Below are 24,628 nucleotides of genomic sequence, written 5' to 3' on the forward strand. Positions count from 1 at the left end.
CAGAGGAAAGATGAACCATATAGATCTACTGTTCTCCGCTTTATCGCGTCTATGTCTACATACCGTGTGTTGTTTCTGTAATAGTGGCATCTGTGGGGTTAACAAACAACAGTTGTGTCAGTTTGTCAGTGTTGCAGTTTTTCTGTCTTCCCGCAGTATTGCATAGTACTACTCTCGAGTAAATGCGTTGTCTGTCATTTTGCAGTATTTTGTCACATCAGAGCGTGTCAGGGTAAAGTGGGAGCAAAGTCCAAAAGTACACCGGTCTAATGGGTAGAGCGTCTGCCCGGAGAGTGGAAAGTTGGGTTTTTTACCTGGTCGTCCTACCAAAACACGTTAAAAGATAGTAATTGTTGTTACCCTGTCTGGCATTAAGGAGCTAAAACAACACACACACACACACACACACACACACACACACACACACACACACACACACACACACACACACACACACACACACACACACACACACACACACACACACACACACACACACACACACACACACACACACACACACATACACACACACACACGCGCGCGCGATCTTAATGTCAGGACAAGTTTCTAGTAATGATCTGTTCCATAATGACTAATTAAAATGCACTTATATTTGCATACTTTGCATACTGAAATCAACAGCATAGATATCAAATGCTTCTTAATGTAACACAACTTTCTTAATTAATTTCGAATTGTAGTAGTTTTGAGGGGTTCCCATTCTAGACTCGAACACCAACACTCAGAGTGAGGCACCTAATCGCCAGTACACAAAGTCAGCGTTCTAACCCACTCAGACACAGAGGCTTCAACACAAACTGAAGTCTAATTGGTGGTCTAGATGGAGTACTTTGTGTATTGGTGTTTTTTTATGTAATTGCATTTGTAACACATTGCTACGGGAAAACTGCTTGACCGATTTTTAAAATTTACAAACCAAACAATATACGTATGTGTGTATTCCATCACAACAAGCCTACATATGGCATATACATATATAAAATACATGTGATTATGCGTCACGGGCTCGCATCCCTCATCTCAAGTAACGTGTACAGTTGGTTGTAACATGTGTTGGAATGAAGACAGAGAGACACAGATATATAACCTAAACCTAACACAGATATCCAACGGCACATCTTACAGCACAACTTAACCTCACCATCAATCCCCAAACACATACACAGACTATCCCCAAAACACATCGGTCCACACTCATACACACACTATCCACCACACCATCCACCACACCATTCACAACACCATCCTACACACTATCCACCACATCATACACCACACTATCCTCCACACCATCCACAACACCACCCACCACACCACCCATCACACCATCCACCACACCACCCATCACACCACCCATCACACCATCCACCACACCATCCACCACACCATCCACCATACTATCCATCACCACCCATCACACCATCCACCATACTATCCATCACACCACCCATCACACCATCCACCACACCACCCACCACACCACCCACCACACCATCCACCACACCATCCACCACACCACCCACCACACCACCCACCACACCACCAACCATACCATCCACCACACCACCCACCACTCCATCCACCACACCATCCACCACACCATCCACCACACCATCCCCCAAATCATCCCCCACACAATCCATCACACCACCCATAACATCATCCATCACGCCATCCCCAAAACCTTCCATCACACCATCCTTCACACCATCCATCACGCCATCCCCAACACCTTCCATCACACCATCCATCACGCCATCCCCCACTCCATCCACCACACCATCCACCACACCATCCATCACACCATCCATCACACCATCCACCACACCATCCCCCACTCCATCAACCACACCATCCATCACACCACCTATCACACCATCCATCACACCATCCATCACACCATCCACAACACCATCCATCACATCATCGATCACACAATCCAGCACGCAATCCATCACACCATCCATCACGCCATCCCCCACACCATCGATCACACCACCCATCACAACATCGATCACACCATCCATCACGCCATCCACCACTCCATCCACCACACCATCCACCACACCATCCCCCACTCCATCAACCACACCATCCATCACACAATCCATCACATCATCGACCACACCATCCACCACACCACCCATCACACCACCCATCACACGACCCATAACATCATCCATCACGCCATCCCCAACACCTTCCATCACACCATCCCCCACTCCATCAACCACACCATCCATCACACAACCTTCACACCATCCATCAAACCATCCATCACACCATCCACAACACCATCCATCACATCATCGATCACACAATCCAGCACGCCATCCATCACACCATCCATCACGCCATCCCCCACTCCATCCACCACACCATCCATCACACCACCCATCACAACATTTATCACACCATCCATCACGCCATCCACCACTCCATCCACCACACCATCCACCACACCATCCATCACACCACCCATCACACAATCCACCACACCACCCATCACACAATCCACCACACCATCCATCACACCATCCATCACACAATCTCCCACTACATCCACCACACCATCCATCACACCATCAATCACACAATCCACCACACCATCCACCACACCATCCACCACACCATCCACCACACCACCCATCACACAATCCACCACACCACCCAACACACAATCCACCACACCACCCACCACACAATCCACCACACCATCCACCACACCATCCATCACACAATCCACCACACCATCCAGCACACCATCCACCATACAATCCATCACATCATCCATCACACCATCAATCACACAATCCATCACAGCATCCAGCACACCATCAATCACACAATCCATCACAGCATCTAGCACACCATCCACCACACAATCCATCACATCATCCATCACACCACCCACCACACAATCCATCACACCATCCACCACACCATCCATCACACAATCCACCACACCATCCAGCACACCATCCACCACACAATCCATCACATCATCCATCACACCACCCACCACAGCATCCACCACACCATCCATCACACCATCCACCACACCATCCATCACACCATCCATCACACCACCCACCACAGCATCCACCACACCATCCATCACACAATCCACCACACCATCCATCACACAAACCATCACACCATCCACCACACCATCCGCCACACCACCCATCACACCATCCCAACATCATCCACCATACCACACATCATACCATCCACCACACCAACCATTACATCTTCCCCAAAACCATTCCCCACATCATCATCCACCACACCACCCATCACACTATCCACCACACAGTCCACCACACCATCCCCCACACCATCCATCCCACTATCCACCACATCATCCATCATACCATCCATCACACCATCCCCACACCACCCATCATACCATCCCCAACACCATTCACCACACCGTTCATCACATCATTCCCACACCCTCCCCCACACCCTCCCCCACACCCTCCATCACACCATCCACCACACCGATCCAGGTCTCCTACCTGTACATGGGAGGCGAAGGTGACACAAATCTCGAATCGGTTTGTATCTTTTCAGGGTTTTAATTTCAAGACTATTGGTTTCTTTATATATTGGAAAATATTCTATGACAGGTTTAGATCAATGAAATAACGTGCTTGCCAAATAAAAGTGCTAAAATTCAACATACTGGAAAGAGTCTTTTAAGTTCAGATGAAGACAATGATGGGTTACAATTACGAGAATCGTATAGTCTACTAGTATTTTACGGGTGATTCAATATGTTCATTAATACTTCAAGGTTTAAATATCATTTCAAACACCTGTGTCTTTAATATCGTACACAGTGAGTACAATGTCAGTTATAGACAACCAACAATCACACAATTTAATCGCCATTGACTGCATACCTAAAGCTATGTTTACGTCAAATAATATGATCAGTTTGTTCTTGTGAAATTGTTTTGAAAGACGTCCAACTTTTAACCCAAACGTTTGATACTTTGGGAATGTTTCGCACACCAAATGGTTTGATTGCCCACATGGGTTCCATGTGTGAGACCCATTACTGGTGTGATATTGCTGGATTGTTGCTTTTAGCGACCTAAAACGATACTCACTCGCCAACTACTCGTACAGTTGTTCCCGTGTTACAGCCACTATCTTTCACTGTAGATATCAAGTGTAGTGTTCCATTTGTAAGTTGTGGACGCTACCTTTCTGTCTATTTTAGGTGTCAAATTCAACCAAACTGATGAAAAGAAACAATAAAAGAGTACGAAGCATAGTAGAAAATATTTACTTTGTTGTTGAGCCAACAAAGTCCTGATTGAATGGCTGTCACCGGATCTAACCAATAACAGTGTAATATGATACATGTTGAACGAAGGCAAATCATGGAAAGTATTCAATTAGAAACTTCCTACAGGAATACCAATCGATAAAAAAAACGTTCATAATATAACCTTGCGGTTGAAATAGGACACCAACATCGGGCACTCCTTGTTCAGGATTGGGATGACCCTTCTAGGATTAATAGTACACAAAAACCTGGGTTGTCAATTACCAGTTTTACCGCAAGCACTTTTACTTTTTTCACAGTTCTATCTTTTACAAAGTCTCGTATGAAAATGCCAGGATGTTCCTAGAGGGCAGCACACTGATCCCATGACCATTGCTTTCTGATGTAAATCAATTAAGATTTGTCGACTTGTCTTGAAGGACAAGAGCTAAAACCATTGGGTTTTCCTTCTGTCTGCAAAAGGCGAAAGTGCCCAGTAATACACTCAAGCCTCTAGCTGGGACAGTGTTTGGATCTCATTTCGTTGAGAATCAGAATTGCCCATGGACTACAGAGATGGCGAAAGATGCAGTGCGACGTTGTCCTGCTGCTGTCCCTCATAACCTGATAAAGGGTCACAATTCATCTGCTTAAAGTGAACAAGCATTCACTCCGATTTGATTAAGCTGGTAACTGCCTTGAGAAACACGGCTTGAGATCACGAGACAGTTAATTGCGCATGAGAAGAAACATTACATGCCATGAGATTTCAAGACGTCGAGACATGACTGTGGTAACGTGGTCAGTTCCTCAGTATAAACCAAACTGATACTGTAATCCCAGGACTGGGAACTCTCCTGTGAACACTGCAAACGTCTCTTCGAGACAAGAAGTATTAATTGGCGAGCGCCCTTGCAGACCCTTTTTGGCACAAACCCACTTGAGAAATTCATTATCTTATAAACTAAATGTATCTTGTTTCGGGAGTTACAACAGACTCGTAACGTCTACAGGATAAACACAAGGTGAGGTGAAATGGGGTTTAACGTCACGTGCCCGATTATTGCACCCATATGGCGATGTGCATGCTCCGAGCCGACCAGTCCTTGCTTTTTCCCCCTTAATGTCGATACGCCAGGCAGGATAACAAGTACCACGTTTTAACGTCTTTTAGATGATCGACCATCGACCTTTCGCTTTCCGCGGCTGGGGAGACGCTCTACCCCCTAGACCACGGAGGCGGTGTACAAAATCAAGGCTGACTAAATGTGTTTCAGAAAATATCAAGACGAGAAATACTTTTAACTGTTAACGGTTACAATATTGAAGCAGGTGTCTCCTTCCCAACGATAACAACTGGCCATAAGAAAGAAGCATTTGGGAGTGGTTAACCCATTCCGTTGGCACATATCAGTGTTCGTCTAATTATAGTAATTTCAGAAGCAGAAATGCCTGTATATAATACTCCATGTTTGACAAGAATCTGGCGTATTGTCCGCGCTATTGTTTGTTATACTAGTATAACTGTCCTCCTCACCGGCACAGATGAAAAGATGCGCTGGCTGCTATGTTAACATTTACAAAAATCTTAGATTCAAATATGCCCATTTCTTGTAGGTTCGTTTCTGAAAATAGTAAAAAACATGAATATTTCTTCACGAGCTCTGCAAACATTTTAACCAAAAAACTGGGGTTGCATTTTCTGAAAATAAGGTCAGTTTAATTTGCTGCGAAGTTTGTCTTTTCCATTTAAACATTAAAGACTTAGAACGACCGAGGGGTACTTACTGACTCTTTTTATATACACGTGTGTGAAGATCATGAACTCTGCAGCACTGTTTGACTGTACACGCAGCCCCATGTCCCCGGTGCCAAAAACAGAGGCCGCCCCTAGACTAATGAAAGCCCTAATAAATATTGTCATGCATAATATATGCACTGGCGTGTACTAGCGGATGACACACATCAAGTGTATTGAATTGATGTTGGTTTTTAAATCTCATTCCAATTTTTAAGTTTGCAAAACAGTAGTTATCGTTGGTACGAAATCTTTCTAATTTTGCGTTTTTCTTTATATTTGAAATGTTTATTAATGTAAACACTAAAAAATGAAACGCACTGGTAGATTTTTAGTAAATTTATTGTACTTAATAAAGGCGATATATTTAATCTAAGTTCATAGATATATATATGATATTTTGGAGCGCGATAGTCACATGTTGTCGTTGTACAAAGGCATTGGAAACTGTTCATTGTCATGTCACATAAGGCCACAAGGGTGCGCTGATTTCAGTATCTCGTGTGACCGCCCCGGGCAGCAATCACGGCTCTGCACGTCCTCGGCACTGACTGGACTGCTGAATTCTGCGTCATTCTGCTTGTAACGCGTTGGCCAGTTTTGGGAGTGTCTACGGCGTGTTCTGACGTTGACGTACACGTCGATCGAGTTCATCCCAGAGGTGTTCGATTGGGTTGAGATCTGGAGATCTCCAGTTTCTCAAATTCCAAGGCTGTAAGGTATGGCACCAACGCAAGCGTCGCTGTCGGTGGATCTGTTGCAGTACATGGACGATAACTGATCTTCTGGTTCGGAATCCAGCCTCGTGAAGATGGTTCCTGACAGTTTGGTCCGATATACCCCTCAAACCAGGGATGCGTCCTGCAGTCTCCATAGCTGTGGCATTGCGATGACGTAGGTGGAACAGTCGAATGTAGTGATCATGTGCAGGGGTGATAACTCTTGGTCGGCCGGTTCTCGGACAGTCTGCATTGGAATTAAACTGTCTGTATCGGTCCCAAAATCGGCAAATGGTGCTGTGGTGGACGTTGAAGTGGCGTGCAAAAGAAGACTGCGATTCCCCTCTTTGGATACGTCCTATGGCGGTGTTCCGATCGGCAACGCTGAGTCTTGGCATTTTCAAACTTGAAAAAAGTTGACAACTGAATGACAAATCATTGGCTTATGCTTGCCTTTTATAGCCACTACCACGAGTTACGAATCCCATAACTTGCACGTGCATTTTGCTTTACTGTTTTCCTCCATGACATGTTTGAACAAGTGTGAAAACAATGCGGTTTAAGACATTGCAAATCGACAATGGCTGCGTTTTGACGCACCGTTTGTCGAATATCAGGCCACCAACAATTTCCAATTACATATATCCAATTTATATACCGGATGTTTTGTGTAGTCAGGTTCAATGAACTACAGTAAACTACGTTTATAACGAACACGCTTATAACGAACTGACGGATATAACGAACTTATTTTTTAGTCCCGGCCATTTCTTGTATATATGCTGTATACACGCTTATAACGGTTATTACGAACAAAAAATTAGTGGTCCCTTTGAGTTCGTTATAACCGTAGTTTACTGTACAAACTACCTGTGCGTTTCTTTTCTTTTTTTTTGAAGAGTGTATAAACCATGTGTGAATATGAAGATGACACACGGGCAATGAAGGTGCAGTACTTTGATAGTAGGTTGTATTATTCAGGTATAGGGATTCATTAAAAAGCAAACGCAGTTAATATTCGAAAGGCTGAACCTTAACTCAAATTAGGATAATGTGTGTTTTAAGAATGACAACACGGATATGTCCCATCAGAGGTCTGATTACAACCAGGCTGTGGCACTGTCTTGTCATGCACAACAGTTAGGCAGCTGGCTGGAGGAAGGTTGTTCGCCCACGCAATAGAGGGCACACGGAGACTCACGGATACTGCAGGGGTTTCATCAATACATCTGTGAGAGGAAGTAAACCGTGTCGACTACGTGTGGAGAAAAAACACTCGTCTCTGTCCAGGCTGCCATGTTAGAGTATTCGGAAAAAAGTACCTTACATTTTCTATTAAATAATAATGATCGCATTATTGCATCATTTCGCTGAATGCGTGATGGGACAGAGAGACACGTGTCAAGGTTCTATGACAAGGAATCCACAAGCATGATGAATCTGTCAATCACCTGCTCCACAAGTTAATGACTCAGATACCGGCTTTTCGGCTTACCGGCAACTTTATTGACAGGGATCTGTATGCTCTCCGGCTTATATTAATGGAACATTCCTTTCACTTGCTTCACGTTTTAATGACCAGCAACTTTATCGCTTGCGACGTGAACCTAATAGCAAGCCTCTACTTAAAAACAGATTTCCAATGATATCTAGAAACATTTGAAGATCGTTTGAGAATTATACAAATTGGTTTTGATTTGTGAATGTAATGTCTGAATCCCGGAGTTAAAGAGAATAAACTGATACAATATGGAACGATTCATGCAAATTAGGACATTGATTTATCAGGTCTATTATCTAATGCAAATCATGAACTGATACAATTGCAGTGGAATTGACGTCACGGGACTGTAAGGGTTAATCTAATTGAGGACAATGAGTGAGTAATGGGTTCCTCAATTATATTTCATCTGTATCGTGGCAAGGTTGAATCGGATTTTCGAGTCAAACCTCGTCGGGGAATACCAAATGCCAACGTAGTACATTTATACGGTCAGAGTTATTTGGAGTTTCACTGACGTTAACTTGAAACTATATAATACATCTTAATTATTAGTTTAAAATTCGTAAACCCAAACTCACACATTGTCAGCTGTAGCTCAGGGCACCTGGTTGCATTGGAGACACGCAGAAACGCGTTAAAACACTATAAACAGAGCAAGCTGTCGGTCCCAACAAGTCCTTGAGATATTTATCTGTAAATTAACGGTGTTAATAATTGCATCATTTTGAGGAGTGCTCTTACGTTGCCAGTGTTTAACTTTTGGTAGCGTATCAACAGTGCCATAAACAGTGGTAAATATAATTGGTAAACGCGTATGTTGTAAAGGTTTATTCACAAACTTCTGCTCGACTACAAGTAACAATATATGTAATAATTCAGATAGGAAAAACTCTTGCGATAAAGTAAGGGAAGATACATTTAGCTACATATTACTAAGGTACTACGTGAGTGCGTCGTTTGGAATATTCCGACTGGCAATAAGTCCAAAGTACGTCTTTTACAATTTTACAGATACATATGTATACAATGGTACACTAAAAGTTAGATGAAAACTTATATCGACACTCGACTAGACACACAACGCCGAGCTGCAGAGCAACATGCCAAACAGAACGCGACACTCATACGTACTATGTCGTCATAACTAACACATAAACGCTATCTTTTGTGTTGGCAATGCGCCTTTTAGCCATCTGACATCATACAATGTATTTCTACTGTAACAGACTTAAGTCATCACGTACTCAACTTATTTGACGTCTCTGTATGGGCAAAAGAATGACGAAAACACGATTCATAATAGTAAATGCAACAAAATCCTTTCCTTCTTCATAAGAAATCAAATACCACTGCATCTGAAGAGTACTGCATCTTTAATACATGCAGAAATAACATCACAACGTACAATTGAACGCTGTAATTAGGGTCGACGTGGCAGTTTTCTGACGTCGACGTTGTTGACGTACCCTCTGTAATAAAGAGAGTGACTAGAAGTGGCACTAATTATAACTGGTCATCTACACAAGGACTCCTAAACTGTGCTGACAGGTCGTTAACGACAAATTACTATAATGGGAACGATGTGAGCTGATTGATACAAGGACCCTCTTACACGCGTCTCGCTGCCGTGATCATATAGTCGATTCACAGCAGTGAATTCCTAGTACAGCTTACAAACACTCAGGATCGAGCTGGAGTGACAGAGCAGGCAACACAGTTGATGCTATGCATGATGTGACGCCCACGTTGCGCTTCGTTGAATAATTCCAGGGATGTCATCGATTTCCAACAGCAGAATTAGGCGACTCTCTGTTTAAAGACTGCTCGTCAGACACAACACAGAGAGTTATGTTTCAAAAGTTACAAAGTTGCGTCCACTTGGTATATTAGGTTTCGATGTCCATAGATGGGTTCGAATCCCAATTTCGTCCTGTTTATGACAACTGGTTTGTTAACACCTTGCACGTGCCACGTGCCTGGTTGTGACTGGTCCCACTTCTGTGTCAGGACTCGCTCACCTTTTCGTGAACACCTGGTATCATCACTATTTGATAGTGATTCATAAACACACACTCCTGATAATGTCGGAATTTTACAATAGACTAGGTTCTTAGCAGATATTGCTTATGATTATTGAAATGGTAAGGTCGTTTTTATCTTCACCAAATTGTATACATCTGAGAATTGCATAACGTTTAGCTTTCCATTGCTATTGACACGCAGTGACGAAAATGAAACACTTATTGCTTAACTCAGATCATTCAACCCAAAAGTAAGCTTTCTAAAATATTCCGTGACGTCATCAAAATTGCTGGTAATTATGCTGTGAGATGATATGTGGTACTTGACCAATGGTTGTTAATGATGACACATTTGTCTTTCAATGATTAAAATATGTACTGAGCGAAGGGTTAAGATGGAAGCGCAATATCTGATAAAACGTGGCTGAGAGACAGAAAGTTTTAAACCTGCCACCTAGTATATACTGTGGCAGCGAGCGTGGGTGCTTCAAGGTAGGGTGTCGGTATTGTAACGTAGTTATGCGGGCACATACCAGTGACGTATTACTGCCACTCGTGTTTCCTATCAGACGTGGGTGTAATCCAAGCGGTCCACCTACTGAGGTTTAGCTGTGCTTCAAGCTATTCACATCAAAGGCAGTTTTTAAGCTATGTTAGCTTTAAAGGTAACGAAGCATCAACGTACCGTTGTGAGACTTCACGAGATATACACATTTGTTATACGAAATACTTGCATTGGCGACCACATGTCTGTACATGGGGAAAACGAAGGCAAACGTGTTCAGCATAGTAAGAAATAGATGTGTGAAATAAAGGATGAGGAAAAATCAGAGATGCTGTGTGAGATATTACACCATTTCCATGTTCGTATTGTAAGGTGTATCTGGATTGGATGTTTCTTTTAAACTGAATCTAATTATCAGATAAAATATGTGCTTGGTTTAGGTTTTTCTCACCTGGGGGTATTGCGTAGGCAATATAGCTGAGAGGGGTATACATGTTAAATTACGACATGGTCTCTCTCTCTCTCTCTCTCTCTCTCTCTCTCTCTCTCTCTCTCTCTCTCTCTCTCTCTCTCTCTCTCTCTCTCTCTCTCTCTCTCTCTCTTTCTCTCTCTCTCTCTCTCTCTCTCTCTCGCATTGTTTCTCATTTAATAACGATGTACAACATCGATCGCAACAGCACTGGACAACAGCGGAAGATGGAATTAACACAGTAAACAAACACAAAGGATGGTGCTCACAGCGCCATCTACAGCCAGTACTTTATGGCACTAGATGAGGTAGAACCCCTAATCTGCTGACTGATCACAGAACACAAAAGTTGACTTCCTCATGATGATATCGTGGGGCGTTGTACTTACACAAACTGGAATTAAACAAATGTGTACACGCCAACGTCCAGATAACCCGGCAAGACGGTCCATGGTGATACCACATTACACACAAGACGTTGACACTTGAAGGGAACGTAGCTTTCCGGACATTTTATGACACTTCACGGCAAATGACATACATCATGAGAAGGCTTGGTACAGATGTGACCATTCAAGGTCAGATTAACAGGAGTCTTAAGTTCGGCGCACTTTCGTAAGTCTGTCATTTCAGTGGTTGGGGAACCATGTGATATATTCATTCTAGAGCAACGATAGATGTTCCATCTGTCTGCTTCATACATGGAAGCTGCCCGCATGCTAGTGGACTGCCCCGAAGGCAGGGAGCAGCGGCCTTGCAATACCATCATCCTATTGGGTGTCCTCCTCAAGCAACAAAGGCCGATGGTATAACGGAATGTATCACGGAAATTTTTGGACATAAAGCCATAGACGATTGGATTTACACAACTGTTGAAATACGACATGAGCCAGAAAGCCTGCCTCATTGGCTTCAGGTAGCCAAGGCTTAGTTGTTCCAGCACGCCGAAGGAGACCAGAAGGTTGTTGACCATTATGGGGCCCCAGCATGCAGCAAACAACACGATGACAGCCACCAGCATCTTTATCACCTGAAACGTGAACTAAAGAGGCTTACGTCTAGCACCATCATTACCACATACCTATCTCGCACATATTTAGGACGTGCATTACACATAGATTATATATTCGTTGGGAGGGGGTTGGGGGGGGGGGGGGGGGGTGATAAGGTGATAAAAAATCATTTGGAACTAAAACGGAAGGTGAAAGTGAGATTTGGGCAAGGGATCTGAAAGTGCAAGTAGATATGAATTTGATTGCTCCATTGTATGGAACCCCCTCGTTACCCTCCAGAGTGACCCCAAGAAAAATATGTCAAACTAAAGTTATAGAGACAGATGTATTATTATGCCTGTATGAATGTCATTATATTGTGTTGACAAAAATGTCTTAGACTAACTTGCTATTTCCCTATATTTACGAGTGTTTGTTAGTCAGGCTGGATAGAGCTTGTAGATTGCATTTTTACTATACTAATACCATGACACTTGAAATGAAATAATGCGTAACCGACAAAAAATAAGTTCTTAGAATGGTCTGTTATTGTGAGGATCTTGTTGAACCATCTGAACTTGCTGATATATCCAACAGTGAACATTTTCATCATCAGTCGCCACCTACCTGTTTCCTAGTGGAGTCTTCATCCGCAGCAAATAGCTTCTTCCGCCGAACAGTAAAAGCACTCGGGACTATTTTGTCTCTTCGCAAGGCTCCGGGTGTAGTGTCCCCATTGAGCAGGATTGTCTCCTGGCATGAGTACCGTAAGCTGGATGACAAAACAACATATCCTCTTGTTATAAGAGTAGTAATAAGTAAAGTATACAGTAATATTTTGTTCTTGTTTTGTTTGGAAGTATATCGCCCTCGAAACCTCCATGAAATATTGTGACATCTTCCTTAAAGGCGCCCATCGAAACGTCCATGAAATATTCTCAATCTTCCTTAAAGGCACCAATCGAGCGACTCCCAAAGCCTTGATGACCAAAAGTGACATGACATCTAATTAAGTAATACTGGATTTCCATTTCTGTACCGGTCACCAAAACTACCAGTTAGGACTGTGTCGATATAATTTACGCCAACAATGGCACGACAATGTAAGCATCTTTTTGGGAACAAGCAGCATCTGGAATGAACGCTCAATCACTGTCTTTAAACATTTGAATATATATGACATCATGTATTGTGTTCAGGTAGTGAAAATGAAGGTATTGTGATACCGTTCTGGTTGCGTGTTTACTTCACAGAGCATCATGAGGAATCTTTACAAAGAAAACAACACTATGCTTCATTTGCCATTAACAAAAAGGTTTTCTGACTTAAACACTCCTCAAGCCTTTGCATGGCATTTAGAAGTGATACACACAAGTAAGAAAATGATGAGAGTAGTAGTTATATACTCCGAGACATTGTGTTCATCATAATAAAGAAGTTGAAATCCATAAGTTATCTTCCCTAACACACTGTTTTCTTGAATAATTAATATAAACATCCAAATTGTTACCAGTCATACGTATAATTGATTACCTTCATAATGTTGCACAGAATAACATATCGTAAATATCCAGGCATATCAACAGCATTTCCATTTCCCACCACGTTACGCAAATCAGTCTACTTCTAATAACCGACAAACTAATGTCGTTAACAACCACTAGGAGCCTGCTGTCGACTTACTTGTTCGCCCTGATAGACGCTCTGTGATAGCGAACAAGCCAAAGCTTTCTGCAGATACTGGCATAGGCGAACGTCATCAAGGTCAAGGGCAGGAGGAAGATGAGGAAGAACATGTATATCTGGTAGAGCTGGTGGTAGATAGGGAGATCCCACTGCTCCATGCACCAGTAACCTTTCCGCCTGGACCCCACCAGGATGTGTTGCTGGAGTCACAAGTGCACATCACTACCTACTGTTCATCTTTCAAAGAATGAATCCTATCCCAGCTTCAACTTCAACACGAACATGTAAACTTATAAAAAAAAATCAGCAAAAAATCATAGTCCCATATGAATATTCAATACAACTTTCTATCACATCAGGTGTAGAGTAGCAGCTATCTGTCATTCGGTTTAATTTGTTTATTCAAAGAACTGTTTCGTTTTACTTTTTGATGCGAAACGTTTTACAAAAATGTTTGATTTTCAATATTTAATTTAAAAAATAAATATTAACCAAAATAATAGTTTGGGACATTTTTATAACATGTGTTTACAGTGTTTTTACCTGCCCAATGAGTATTGGTACGCCCATTATGATACTGAGAACCCAAAGTATCAGAACGGTTCTTCGTGCCAAAGCCACGGTGCAGGTGTACTTGGCTCTCATAGGGTGTAGGATGGCGTAGTACCTGAAATTCATACACTATTTTACATACCGCCTGGGTGTTCAATGTATGTAGTTATACTCTTAGAGACATACACTTCAGTTTCTCTTCAATTCAGGATTAAAATGTAAATAATTTCCGACCTATGTACACATGTACATTTACTCAATAAAATGTTTTTGAATTGTCAATACCGTAGGCAATCGAATTAACACATTTTTCTCCGATACTATAACCCTCTTTGCGAACATTTGTGGACGGGAGCGTCAGGTGAACTTTCTTATTAGCCAATAAGAGCCGAAGCTTCTAAACTATCCGAAGGAGTGACATGCAGCATATCTGACTTATGTACCTCGCAAACGAACTCTCGGAATGCAAAATAATAAAGGGCGCTCTGTATATGTTGTGGATATTTTAGCTATCGTATCCTATCTGAGCTCCATGACATCTACATCCAAAGTGGTGTACTATATGTTCGGTTAACGACGGTTAACAAACCTACGCGTGCTTTAGATTGGGCGATCTAAGTTCGCTTAGGACTCACCTGACATGACCTTCCATGAATGTTTTGTCAGATAAGTATAGTATCGGGGTAGTAGTCAATATGTTTCATGTCACTATATGCAATTATTGAATTATATCATTATACTAAATCTTAATTTGAGATTAATTAGAATGGACAGGTGTGATTATTATTGAATATGTCCCTCGATGATTGGCTTAAGGTCTAACAATCGGAGGAAGGATTTAAGCATGGTATCTGGCACTGGGCTAGTTTCTGGTCTTTACGGTGTAAGCTTCTGTGGATTCTAAACCTATAGATGCACTATACACAAAATGCACAATATTTTTGAGCTGAACCATATGTCTCTGCATCAAATGAAGGCGTTGGTAGTCAATCTCAGTCAAAGTAAGGTTTAAGGAACACACGATATCAACATCAGTGCATGAAAAATACCAGGGGCCCATTACTGTTTTTCAGTATATACAAAATATCAATGGTACTGTTCTGTTTCTTTGTGTACTTTAGATTCGGGGCAGAATCTCACAGATTATCACGTGTGAGTGTCAATACGTGTGTGAGTGTGAATGCGTGTAAGTGTCAATGCGTGTAAGTGTAAATGCAAATATAACAGTACATCTCGTCTTCCTTAAGTGTAATGGCAAATAGTACAGTACATCACGTCTTCCTTAAGTGTAATGGCAAATATTACAGTACATCACGTCTTCCTTTAGTGTAATGGCAAATATTACAGTATGTCACGTCTACCTTAAGTGTTATGGCAAATATTATAGTACATCACGTCTTCCTCAAGTGTCATGGGCACTATTACAGTACATCACGTCTTCCTTAAGTGTAATGGCAAATAGTACAGTACATCACGTCTTCCTTAAGTGTAATGGCAAATAGTACAGAACATCACGTCTACCTTAAGTGTAATGGGCAATATTACAGCACATCACGTCTACCTTAATTGTAATGGCAAATACTACAGTACATCACGTCTACCTTAAGTGTAATGGCAAATAGTACAGAACATCAAGTCTTCCTTAAGTGTAATGGCAAATATTACAGCACATCACGTCTTTCTTAAGTGTAATGGCAAATAGTACAGAACATCACGTCTACCTTAAGTGTAATGGGCAATATTACAGTACATCACGTCTACCTTAAGTGTAATGGCAAATATTACAGTACATCACGTCTTTCTCAAGTGTAGTAGGCAATATTACAGTACATCACGTCTACCTTAAGTGTAGTGGGCAATATTACAGTACATCAAGTCTTACTTAAGTGTACTGGCAAATATTACAGTACATCACGTCTTACTTCAGTGTAATGGGCAATATTACAGTACATCACGCCTTCCTTAAGTGTAATGGCAAATATTACAGTACATCACGTCTACCTTAAGTGTAATGGAAAATAGTACAGAACATCACGTCTTCCTTAAGTGTAATGGCAAATAGTACAGAACATCATGTCTACCTTAAGTGTAATGGCAAATATTACAGCACATCACGTCTTCCTTAAGTGTAATGGCAAATAGTACAGAACATCACGTCTACCTTAAGTGTAATGGGCAATATTACAGTACATCACGTCTACCTTAAGTGTAATGGCAAATATTACAGTACATCACGTCTTCCTCAAGTGTAGTGGGCAATATTACAGTACATCACGTCTACCTTAAGTGTAGTGGGCAATATTACAGTACATCAAGTCTTACTTAAGTGTACTGGCAAATATTACAGTACATCACGTCTTACTTCAGTGTAATGGGCAATATTACAGTTCATATGCATCACGTCCACCTTCAGTGTTATGGGCAATATTACAGTACATCACGCCTTCCTTAAGTGTAATGGCAAATATTACAGTACATCACGTCTACCTTAAGTGTTATCGGCAATATGACATGTCATGTCCACCTTTGGTGTAATCGGTGTTATTTAAGTATGTTATATTACCGATTAAACAAAACATGTATGTAATAAACGTTTCACAAAAATACGGTACGGTTGTTGCAATGTGGGGATATGATTGAGGGTGGGAGAAATACAATGTAAGTACGCTACCTCTCGAGACTTAGTCCGGTCAAGTTGGCCACTGAGCAAATGATGACGACATTCTGGAGATAGTGGACACCTTTACAAAGGAACTCGCCAAATGTCCACGTGAATGTGAAAAACTTGGCAATCTGTAAAACAACATAGGTTCAAATGAAACATGATCGAGTTGTTGTATAAAATCAGGGACCATTGTATTTTCTTTTTATAATGTATATAATTACAATCGTGCCGCAAGATACTTGGACGACACTCGATGGGTGTACTTTTCACAAAGACTATAACTTATCTTTTTTCCATGCCAGATCACCAAATATTTCCTAAAAAATTAAAGAACCTTTGTGTTCCATTCAGCAGTACAATTTATCCTGTTTCAAACATGCTGTAATTAAGGTGGCTGCATTTTTTGGAAGCCTCTTAAATGAGCCTCATACATGAGTCTGTACAATGTCTACCAGAAATAGCGTCCAGCCAGACCCGATTATAAGTCCCACAATAAGTTGTCCCGTATTAGACAATTTATACGATTTTTAATACGATAATTGTTCTGTTTATCGTCAAAACAAAACATGTATCGAAATAATACCCCGTCAATGGCGGTACCGTGTACCCTTTGGGAAGTTCTGAACCTCTTGGAAATCATTGATAATGATACCAATCAATTCCACATGTCAAGCATTCCTTTCAACACAGGTTAATAAGTGTCAGATATAGGAATTTTATATCAGCAATTGTAAGTGACTATAGTTGCCGTTAATACATCTGACAAGGCGCAGTGCTTGTCGAGATGACTATATGGATCTGGTGGTGGTGGTGTTGACTTGGTTGTGGTGGTAATTTTGGTGGTGGTGGTGACTTGGTGGTGGTGTAGACTTTGTTGTGGTGGTGACTCGGTGGTGCTGGTGATGACTTGGTGATGGTGGTGACTTGGTGGTGGTGGTGACTCGGTGGTGGTGATGACCTGGTGGTGGTGGTAACTTGGTGGTGGTGGTGACTTGGTGGTGGTGTAGACTTTGTTGTGGTGGTGACTCGGTGGTGCTGGTGATGACTTGGTGATGGTGGTGACTTTGTGTTGGTTGTGGCTCGGTGGTGGTGGTGATGACTTGGTTGTGGTGTTAGTGACTTAGTGGTGGTGGAGGTTGAGGTGACTTGGGAGTGGTTGTGGTGACTTGGTGGTAGTCCGGGTAGCGACTTGGGGGTGGTGGGGGTGACTTGGTGATGGTTGTGGCGACAATGTGGTGGGCGTTGTGGTGGTGGTGACTTGGTGGTGGTGGTGGTGCTGGTGGTGATTTGGTGATGGTGGTGGTGGTGGCGACTTGGTGGTGGTGGGTACTTGGTGGTAGAGGTGGTGGTGATTTGGTGGTGGTGGTGGTGACATGGTGGTGGTGGTGATTTAGTGGTGGTGGTGACTTGGTGGTGGTAGTGGTGACTTGATGGTGGTGGTGAGTTGTTGTTGGTGGTGGTGACTTTATGATAGTGATTGTGGCTTGGTGGTGGTGGTGGTGGTGACTTAGTGGTGATGGTGAGTTGTTGTTGTTGTTGGTGGTGGTGACTTGTTGATGGTGATTGTGGCTTGGTGGTGGTGCCTTGGTGGTGGTGACTTGGTGGTGGTGGTGACTTGGTGGTGGTGACTTGGTGGTGGTGGTGGTGGTGGTGGTGACTTGATGGTGGTGGTAGTGGTTACTTGGTGGTGGTGGTGGTGACTTGGTGGTGGTGGTGACTTTGGGGTGATCGTGGTGGTGGTGGTACTAACTTGGTGGTGGTGGTGGTTATGACTTGGTAGTGGTGACTTGGTGGTGGTGGTGGTGGCGACTTGGTGCTGGTGCTGGTAATGGTTACTTGGTAGTGGTGATTTGGTGGTGGTGGTGGTGATGGTGAGTTGGTGGTGGTGATGGTGAGTTGGTGGTGATGGTGAGTTGGTGGTGATGGTGACTTGGTGGTGATGGTGACTTGGTGGTGGTGGTGAGTTGGTAGTGGTGGTGGTGGTGACTTGGTGGTGGTGATTGTGGCTAGGTGTGGTCGTGGTGACATGGAGGTGGTGGTGGTGGTGACTTGGTGGTGGTGGTGGTGGTGACTTGGTGGTGGTGGTGGTGACTTGGTGGTGGTGGTGGTGGTGACTTGGTGATGGTGGTGACTTGGTGGTGGTGGTGCTAACTTGGTTGTGGTGTAAGTGACTTGGTGGTGGTGGTGGTGGTGACTTGGTGATGGTGGTGGTGACTTGGTGGTGGTGGTGGTGACTTGGTGGTGATGGTTACTTGGTGGTAGAGGTGGTTGTGATTTTGTGGTGGTGGTGGTGATATGGTTGTGGTGGTGATTTAGTGGTGGTGGTGACTTGGTGGTGATCGTGGTGGTGGTGACTTGGTGGTGATTGTGGTGGTGGTGGTGACTTGGTGGTGATCGTGGTGGTGGTTGTGGTGGCATGCGTGTCATCGTACAAGACGGGGACGGTGCTCATAATATATAAGCGTGCGTCGTTAAAGAACAAAGAAACATACAAAAAACATTCTTAGGTATGGCTAGTAAATCGTTATAGAACATTGTAGCCTCCTCCGCACCAGGAGGTCGACAGCTGGGAAGAACTAGGGCATCCTGAACGCTTGGTTGAAAAATACCAAAATGACCCTTGGTATTGTCATTTATGACAAATAAAATAAATATTAGCCCCAAGGGTACAGTAGTACCTGTGACTCAATGTAACAGCGTTGGATGTATGGCCATTGCGTCGTTGGGGCATCACACATACAACTGAGCATGCACTTCCTGCTGCTTGTTATATTCTATCGCATTTATTTATTTCATGCAGCCCTTTGTGTAACAGAAGATGTTAATTTACTTTCTGGATATTGCATTAGTAGGCACAAAACTCGGAAATAAAAAAAAAATCCGCACATCCTTTAAAAGCGACGAGACAGTCAATAGAAGCCAAAGGAATATTGTAATCAAATATTGACTGAGTGTGATATATCATAACAATGTCCCACATTAACCAACAGTAGGGTTATGAGAAGTCCTGTAAGTTGCCGTGTGGAGAAGAAGCGTGGACCTGCAGACGCTGATGTTGTCATCATACACTAAGTTACATTTGAGTTTTGACACCGCGACGAGAAGAGGCCGAAGAAGAAGAAAATTATTTTATTACGGTGTCACACAATGCACATACGTATAATATAATACATAACATTCATCAATGTGCATTGTCCGGCCAACAAAGGCCTACGAGACACCAGAATACAAATAAGTGCATAAATATGTAATACAATCATTATCAAATTTGAAAGATGGCGCAGTGAACTTTTGCGAATACACATTAAAGTAGCAGCAGCGGGTAGGGGGAAATAATCAGATTATTCTTCATTATTTATATGTGGTCTGATCAGTTGGTGACATATTGGAGAACAATATGAAAACAATCTCAGAAAAGAATTGACATTTAGTCAAAAAGTGAACTTCATCCTCCACTTGTTGGTGGTCACAGTATTTCCAAATACGATGAAGTGAGTTCTTGGACGTGAAATTCGACCGAGTTCTATTTCTGGAGGGAGTGTACCGCATGTCAACTTTGCAAGAACACTACGATAATAAACTGGTCGGCAAAAGAAAGTATAGGTCGAGTTCCATGATCGATAAAAAAAATAACAAGAAGAGGTTTTGTTGTGAATTATAATATAATCTAGGGAGGGGTAACAAATGATTGATCAACCACAGTTTGAATGAAATTTTGAAATCATAGGTAATGTAAGCTCAAGGTAAACAATGGTGGGGAAGAAATGTAATTTTCTACAAGTTCATTGTCGACACAGTTGCCTTCAATAGCGTGTATGACCTTCAGCTACCTCAATGCATGCTGTGATATGCCGCCTCATCGATGACGTCAGTCTTCTGATGACGTGGACTGGAATCCGTTACCACTCGTCTCTCAGGGCCTGCTGCAATTCTTGTCTGTTGACGGGAGGCTGATGGCGTGCTCTAATTTGTCTGTCAAGATGGTCCCACAGATGTTCAATAGAATTCATATCGGGTGAGTGGGCAGGCCAGGGCAAAACGTCAACGTTCTGCTGGTTTAGAAAGTTCCGAGTCAGACCTGGCATTGTCGTGTTGAAACAATTTCCCCTGCTGTTGGTTTTGTTAGAACGGAAGCACACCTGGCTGCAACACTTGGTCTCTGTACTGCACAGCGTTTAGGTTTCCCTGTATAATCACCAAATCAGTCTACTGATCTCCATAAATACCGCAACCACACCATGACACCTCCCCCGCCGAATGGATTGACCTCTCGAATACACGCCGGAGCCAAACGTTCCCCTCTGCGTCGATAAACTCGTTCTCTGCCGTCATTTCGAAACAAGTTAAACCGACTTTCATCAGTAAACAGCACTCGACGCCAATTTCTCACTTGCCAGCGTCGAACCTGCCTCGCCAATCGCAGTCTCAGGCGAGCAGTAAGTACCATTCCTCGGAAAGGACGAAGTCGTCGTAGTACTGTACGTTGGCTAATGGGATGTCCCAACGCTGTTGCTGCCGTCGTCGTAACGAATCTGTTTCGCAGGTGAATGAGCCGTATCTGACCGTTTTCCAGTGGTGTTGTCACTCGGGGTCGTCTGGTTCTAGGCCTGTCCTGTGTCCTCCCTGTCTGCCTGTACCGTTGAATCAACCTGGCTACCGTCAATAGTGTACAACCAAACCTTCTGGCAATTTTGACCTGTGTTGCCCCTATTTCGGCCATATCGATGGCTCTCTGCTCCTGTGACAGTCGTGGCGTTTATTTTGTGTGCTTTCATCACGTGTGGTTATACCCTGCAGACGAACGCATTTATACAGCTAACTTTCTCGTGCAGTTTATACCATAGGCGGGAAACCTGTTTCACCATTTTTTTTGTTACCGCACGGCCACTGTCTTTCCATAGAGTTCGAAGCTAAATATCGTGATCAATAGCAATCAGACTATTTTTTATATCATTAAAATCTCTCAGTGCATTGTAGAACACGTCAATCAATTATGGATTGATGGATTAAATTAATTACTGATTACCCATAATTTAAGGGATTTAAAAGACCAAAATTTCACTACATTTACAATTCACGTTGCGGCTACCATGTTCAGTTTTCTCCAAACAAGGATTACCTCAATTTTCTTTTTTGTTGTACAAGACAACCGACCCATCTCGCCGCGGATGGTCAAATTTAGAGTTTTATTACCATGGCAGGCTCTGTTATGAATAGCATTTAAACAACTAAATTCTCTAGTTCACTGAGCATAGTGCCGTCGATATCAATGCCACATTGTGAATCATTTATTTCCTAAGAGATAAGAAAACCTTTACACCGATATTACCTGAGAACATATCTGTATGACGACTATTAAGAGATACACAAGACTGATTATTTTCAGACATAGTTTCGTAGTCAGTATCCATAAGTCATCGTCTAAATGTAAGGAAGGTTATACTGAGTGAGATGTCACAACTCTTGCACCCAGTATGCAGCAGTCGTCCACATTCACGCGAAGGTTTCAACGGAGGGAAAAAGCGATATTGTGCCTGAAGACACTCAGCTGGCATTCGGTGGCCTCAATTCTAATTTTCCTCTGGATAATAATCAAAGTTAACTGGGCGAAAGTAGCATTCTTTTTTTGACACTGTTGACAAACCTAATATACTGTTTGCAAAATGTTGTAAGATATGATATTTTGAGAAATGTAAGAGAAACACATCCAACATGTAAAATCACAACGGACCATTGTGAAAATAGGTATGACATTTGTTTTACCAAAGCTAAATAGTCAAATAATTTGAAAAGGCATTTTTTATTCCAGCCCTCTCATATTCGAAACTAAATCACAAACATTCCGTTGACTATCACTCTTTGAAGTTTCAGTCAGTTTCCCCCTTACTATATACAGGTACATACACAATTGTCCCTTACTAAATACAGGTAAATACACAGTGGTCTCTTACTAAATACAGGTACATACACAGTTGTCCTTACTAAATACTAAATTCTTGCCCTGTATAAAAAATCACACAGGTCGGATAACATTCATTCGTTTGACAAGAAATCAGCGACACCAAGCCCTTGGTCGTAAGGACCATATACAGGCTCCAGCAACGGTACCAGATGACCGACCACGTAGTGGAAGACCAAGGATCGTCAGATTGTGCGACAGCATCTTCAAGATCGCTTTGTTACTGCTGCGGAAACTGCCCGACATTATATGGCTATACACCAGCGACACATTAGTGCCGACACCGTTCGTTCCTCCAGCAGAATGGCATCAGAACCATGCAGTGGCCTGCCTTCAGTCCCGATTCAAATTCCATTGAGCACCTGTGGGACGAGATTCAAAGACGACTGAATGACGTCCGACCAAGGCCGACAACTGCAGCTGAACTGCCTCAGGCGTCCCTCAGAGTGTGGGCTATGTGCCTATGGCCTTCACCAACCGCCTCATCCATTCCATGTATCGACGTTGCTCGCCAATCAACAATGCACATGGCGGACACGCGAGACACTGACTTGTGATGCCATTTTCTCAGAGACTAGTGTTGTGTTTCACTATAAGAACATTTGACACTTTAATTTCAACCTTGATGATCAGTTTTGCCCAGTTTCATCTTTTTAATATGTCTCAAAGTATGCTTACAGTGTTTGGACAAATAAGGTGTCTCGTGTATCTATCCATGGTGACGTTTATTTTGCGGTTTAGTAGATATATGTCAATACACATGAACCTCAGATACGTTGATCCAGTATGTCAGTGTAAATAAATGTCAATACACATGAACCTCAGATACATTAGCTTTAGTGTGTCAGTGTAGATAAATGTCAGTACACATGGACCTCAGTATGTAACTGTAGTTATGTGTCAATATACATGAACCTCAGATACATTAGCTCCAGTATGTCACTGTAGATAAATGTCAGTACACATGGACCTCAGTATGTAACTGTAGATATGTGTCAATACACATGAACCTCAGATACATTAGATTTAGTATGTCTGTGTAGATAAATGTTGATACACATGGACCTCAGTATGTAACTGTAGATAAATGTTGATACAAATAAACCTCAGATACATTAGCTCCAGTATGTCAGTGTAGATAAATGTCAGTACACATGGACCTCAGTATGTAACTGTAGATATGTGTCAATACACATGAACCTCAGATACGTTAGCTCCAGTATGTCAGTGTAGATAAATGTTGATACACATGGACCTCAGTATGTAACTGAAGATAAATGATGATACAAATGAACCTCAGATACATTAGCTCCAGTATGTCACTGTAGATAAATGTTGATACACATGGACCTCAGTATGTAACTGCAGATATGTGTCAATACACATGAACCTCAGATACGTTAGCTCCAGTATGTCAGTGTAGATAAATGTTGATACACATGGACCTCAGTA

The 24,628-nt window shown here is 42.5% G+C and overlaps 1 protein-coding gene across 2 annotated transcripts in view; it reads right to left on the reverse strand.

Moving 5' to 3' along the window:
• Nucleotides 1–11,623: 11,623 nt before the first annotated feature.
• LOC139480083 (QRFP-like peptide receptor) overlaps nucleotides 11,624–24,628 on the reverse strand; it is a 36,594-nt gene continuing 23,589 nt past the window's right edge. Inside the window, exons 2-6 of one of the 2 annotated variants that reach the window (XM_071263090.1) lie at nucleotides 17,224–17,345; nucleotides 14,544–14,667; nucleotides 13,998–14,200; nucleotides 12,942–13,086; nucleotides 11,624–12,352 (exon numbers count right to left, since the gene is read on the reverse strand). In XM_071263090.1, the coding sequence (XP_071119191.1) occupies nucleotides 11,846–12,352; nucleotides 12,942–13,086; nucleotides 13,998–14,200; nucleotides 14,544–14,667; nucleotides 17,224–17,345 (1,101 nt within the window). In that variant the 3' untranslated portion in view covers nucleotides 11,624–11,845. Of the gene's footprint in view, nucleotides 12,365–12,941; nucleotides 13,087–13,997; nucleotides 14,201–14,543; nucleotides 14,668–17,223; nucleotides 17,346–24,628 lie in introns of both variants that reach the window. The other variant, XM_071263091.1, reaches the window with a different exon arrangement.

The sequence above is a fragment of the Haliotis cracherodii genome, unplaced genomic scaffold (genome assembly GCF_022045235.1).
Source record: "Haliotis cracherodii isolate W230 unplaced genomic scaffold, xgHalCrac1.p SCAF_4, whole genome shotgun sequence".
Classification (NCBI taxonomy): Eukaryota; Metazoa; Mollusca; class Gastropoda; order Lepetellida; family Haliotidae; genus Haliotis; species Haliotis cracherodii.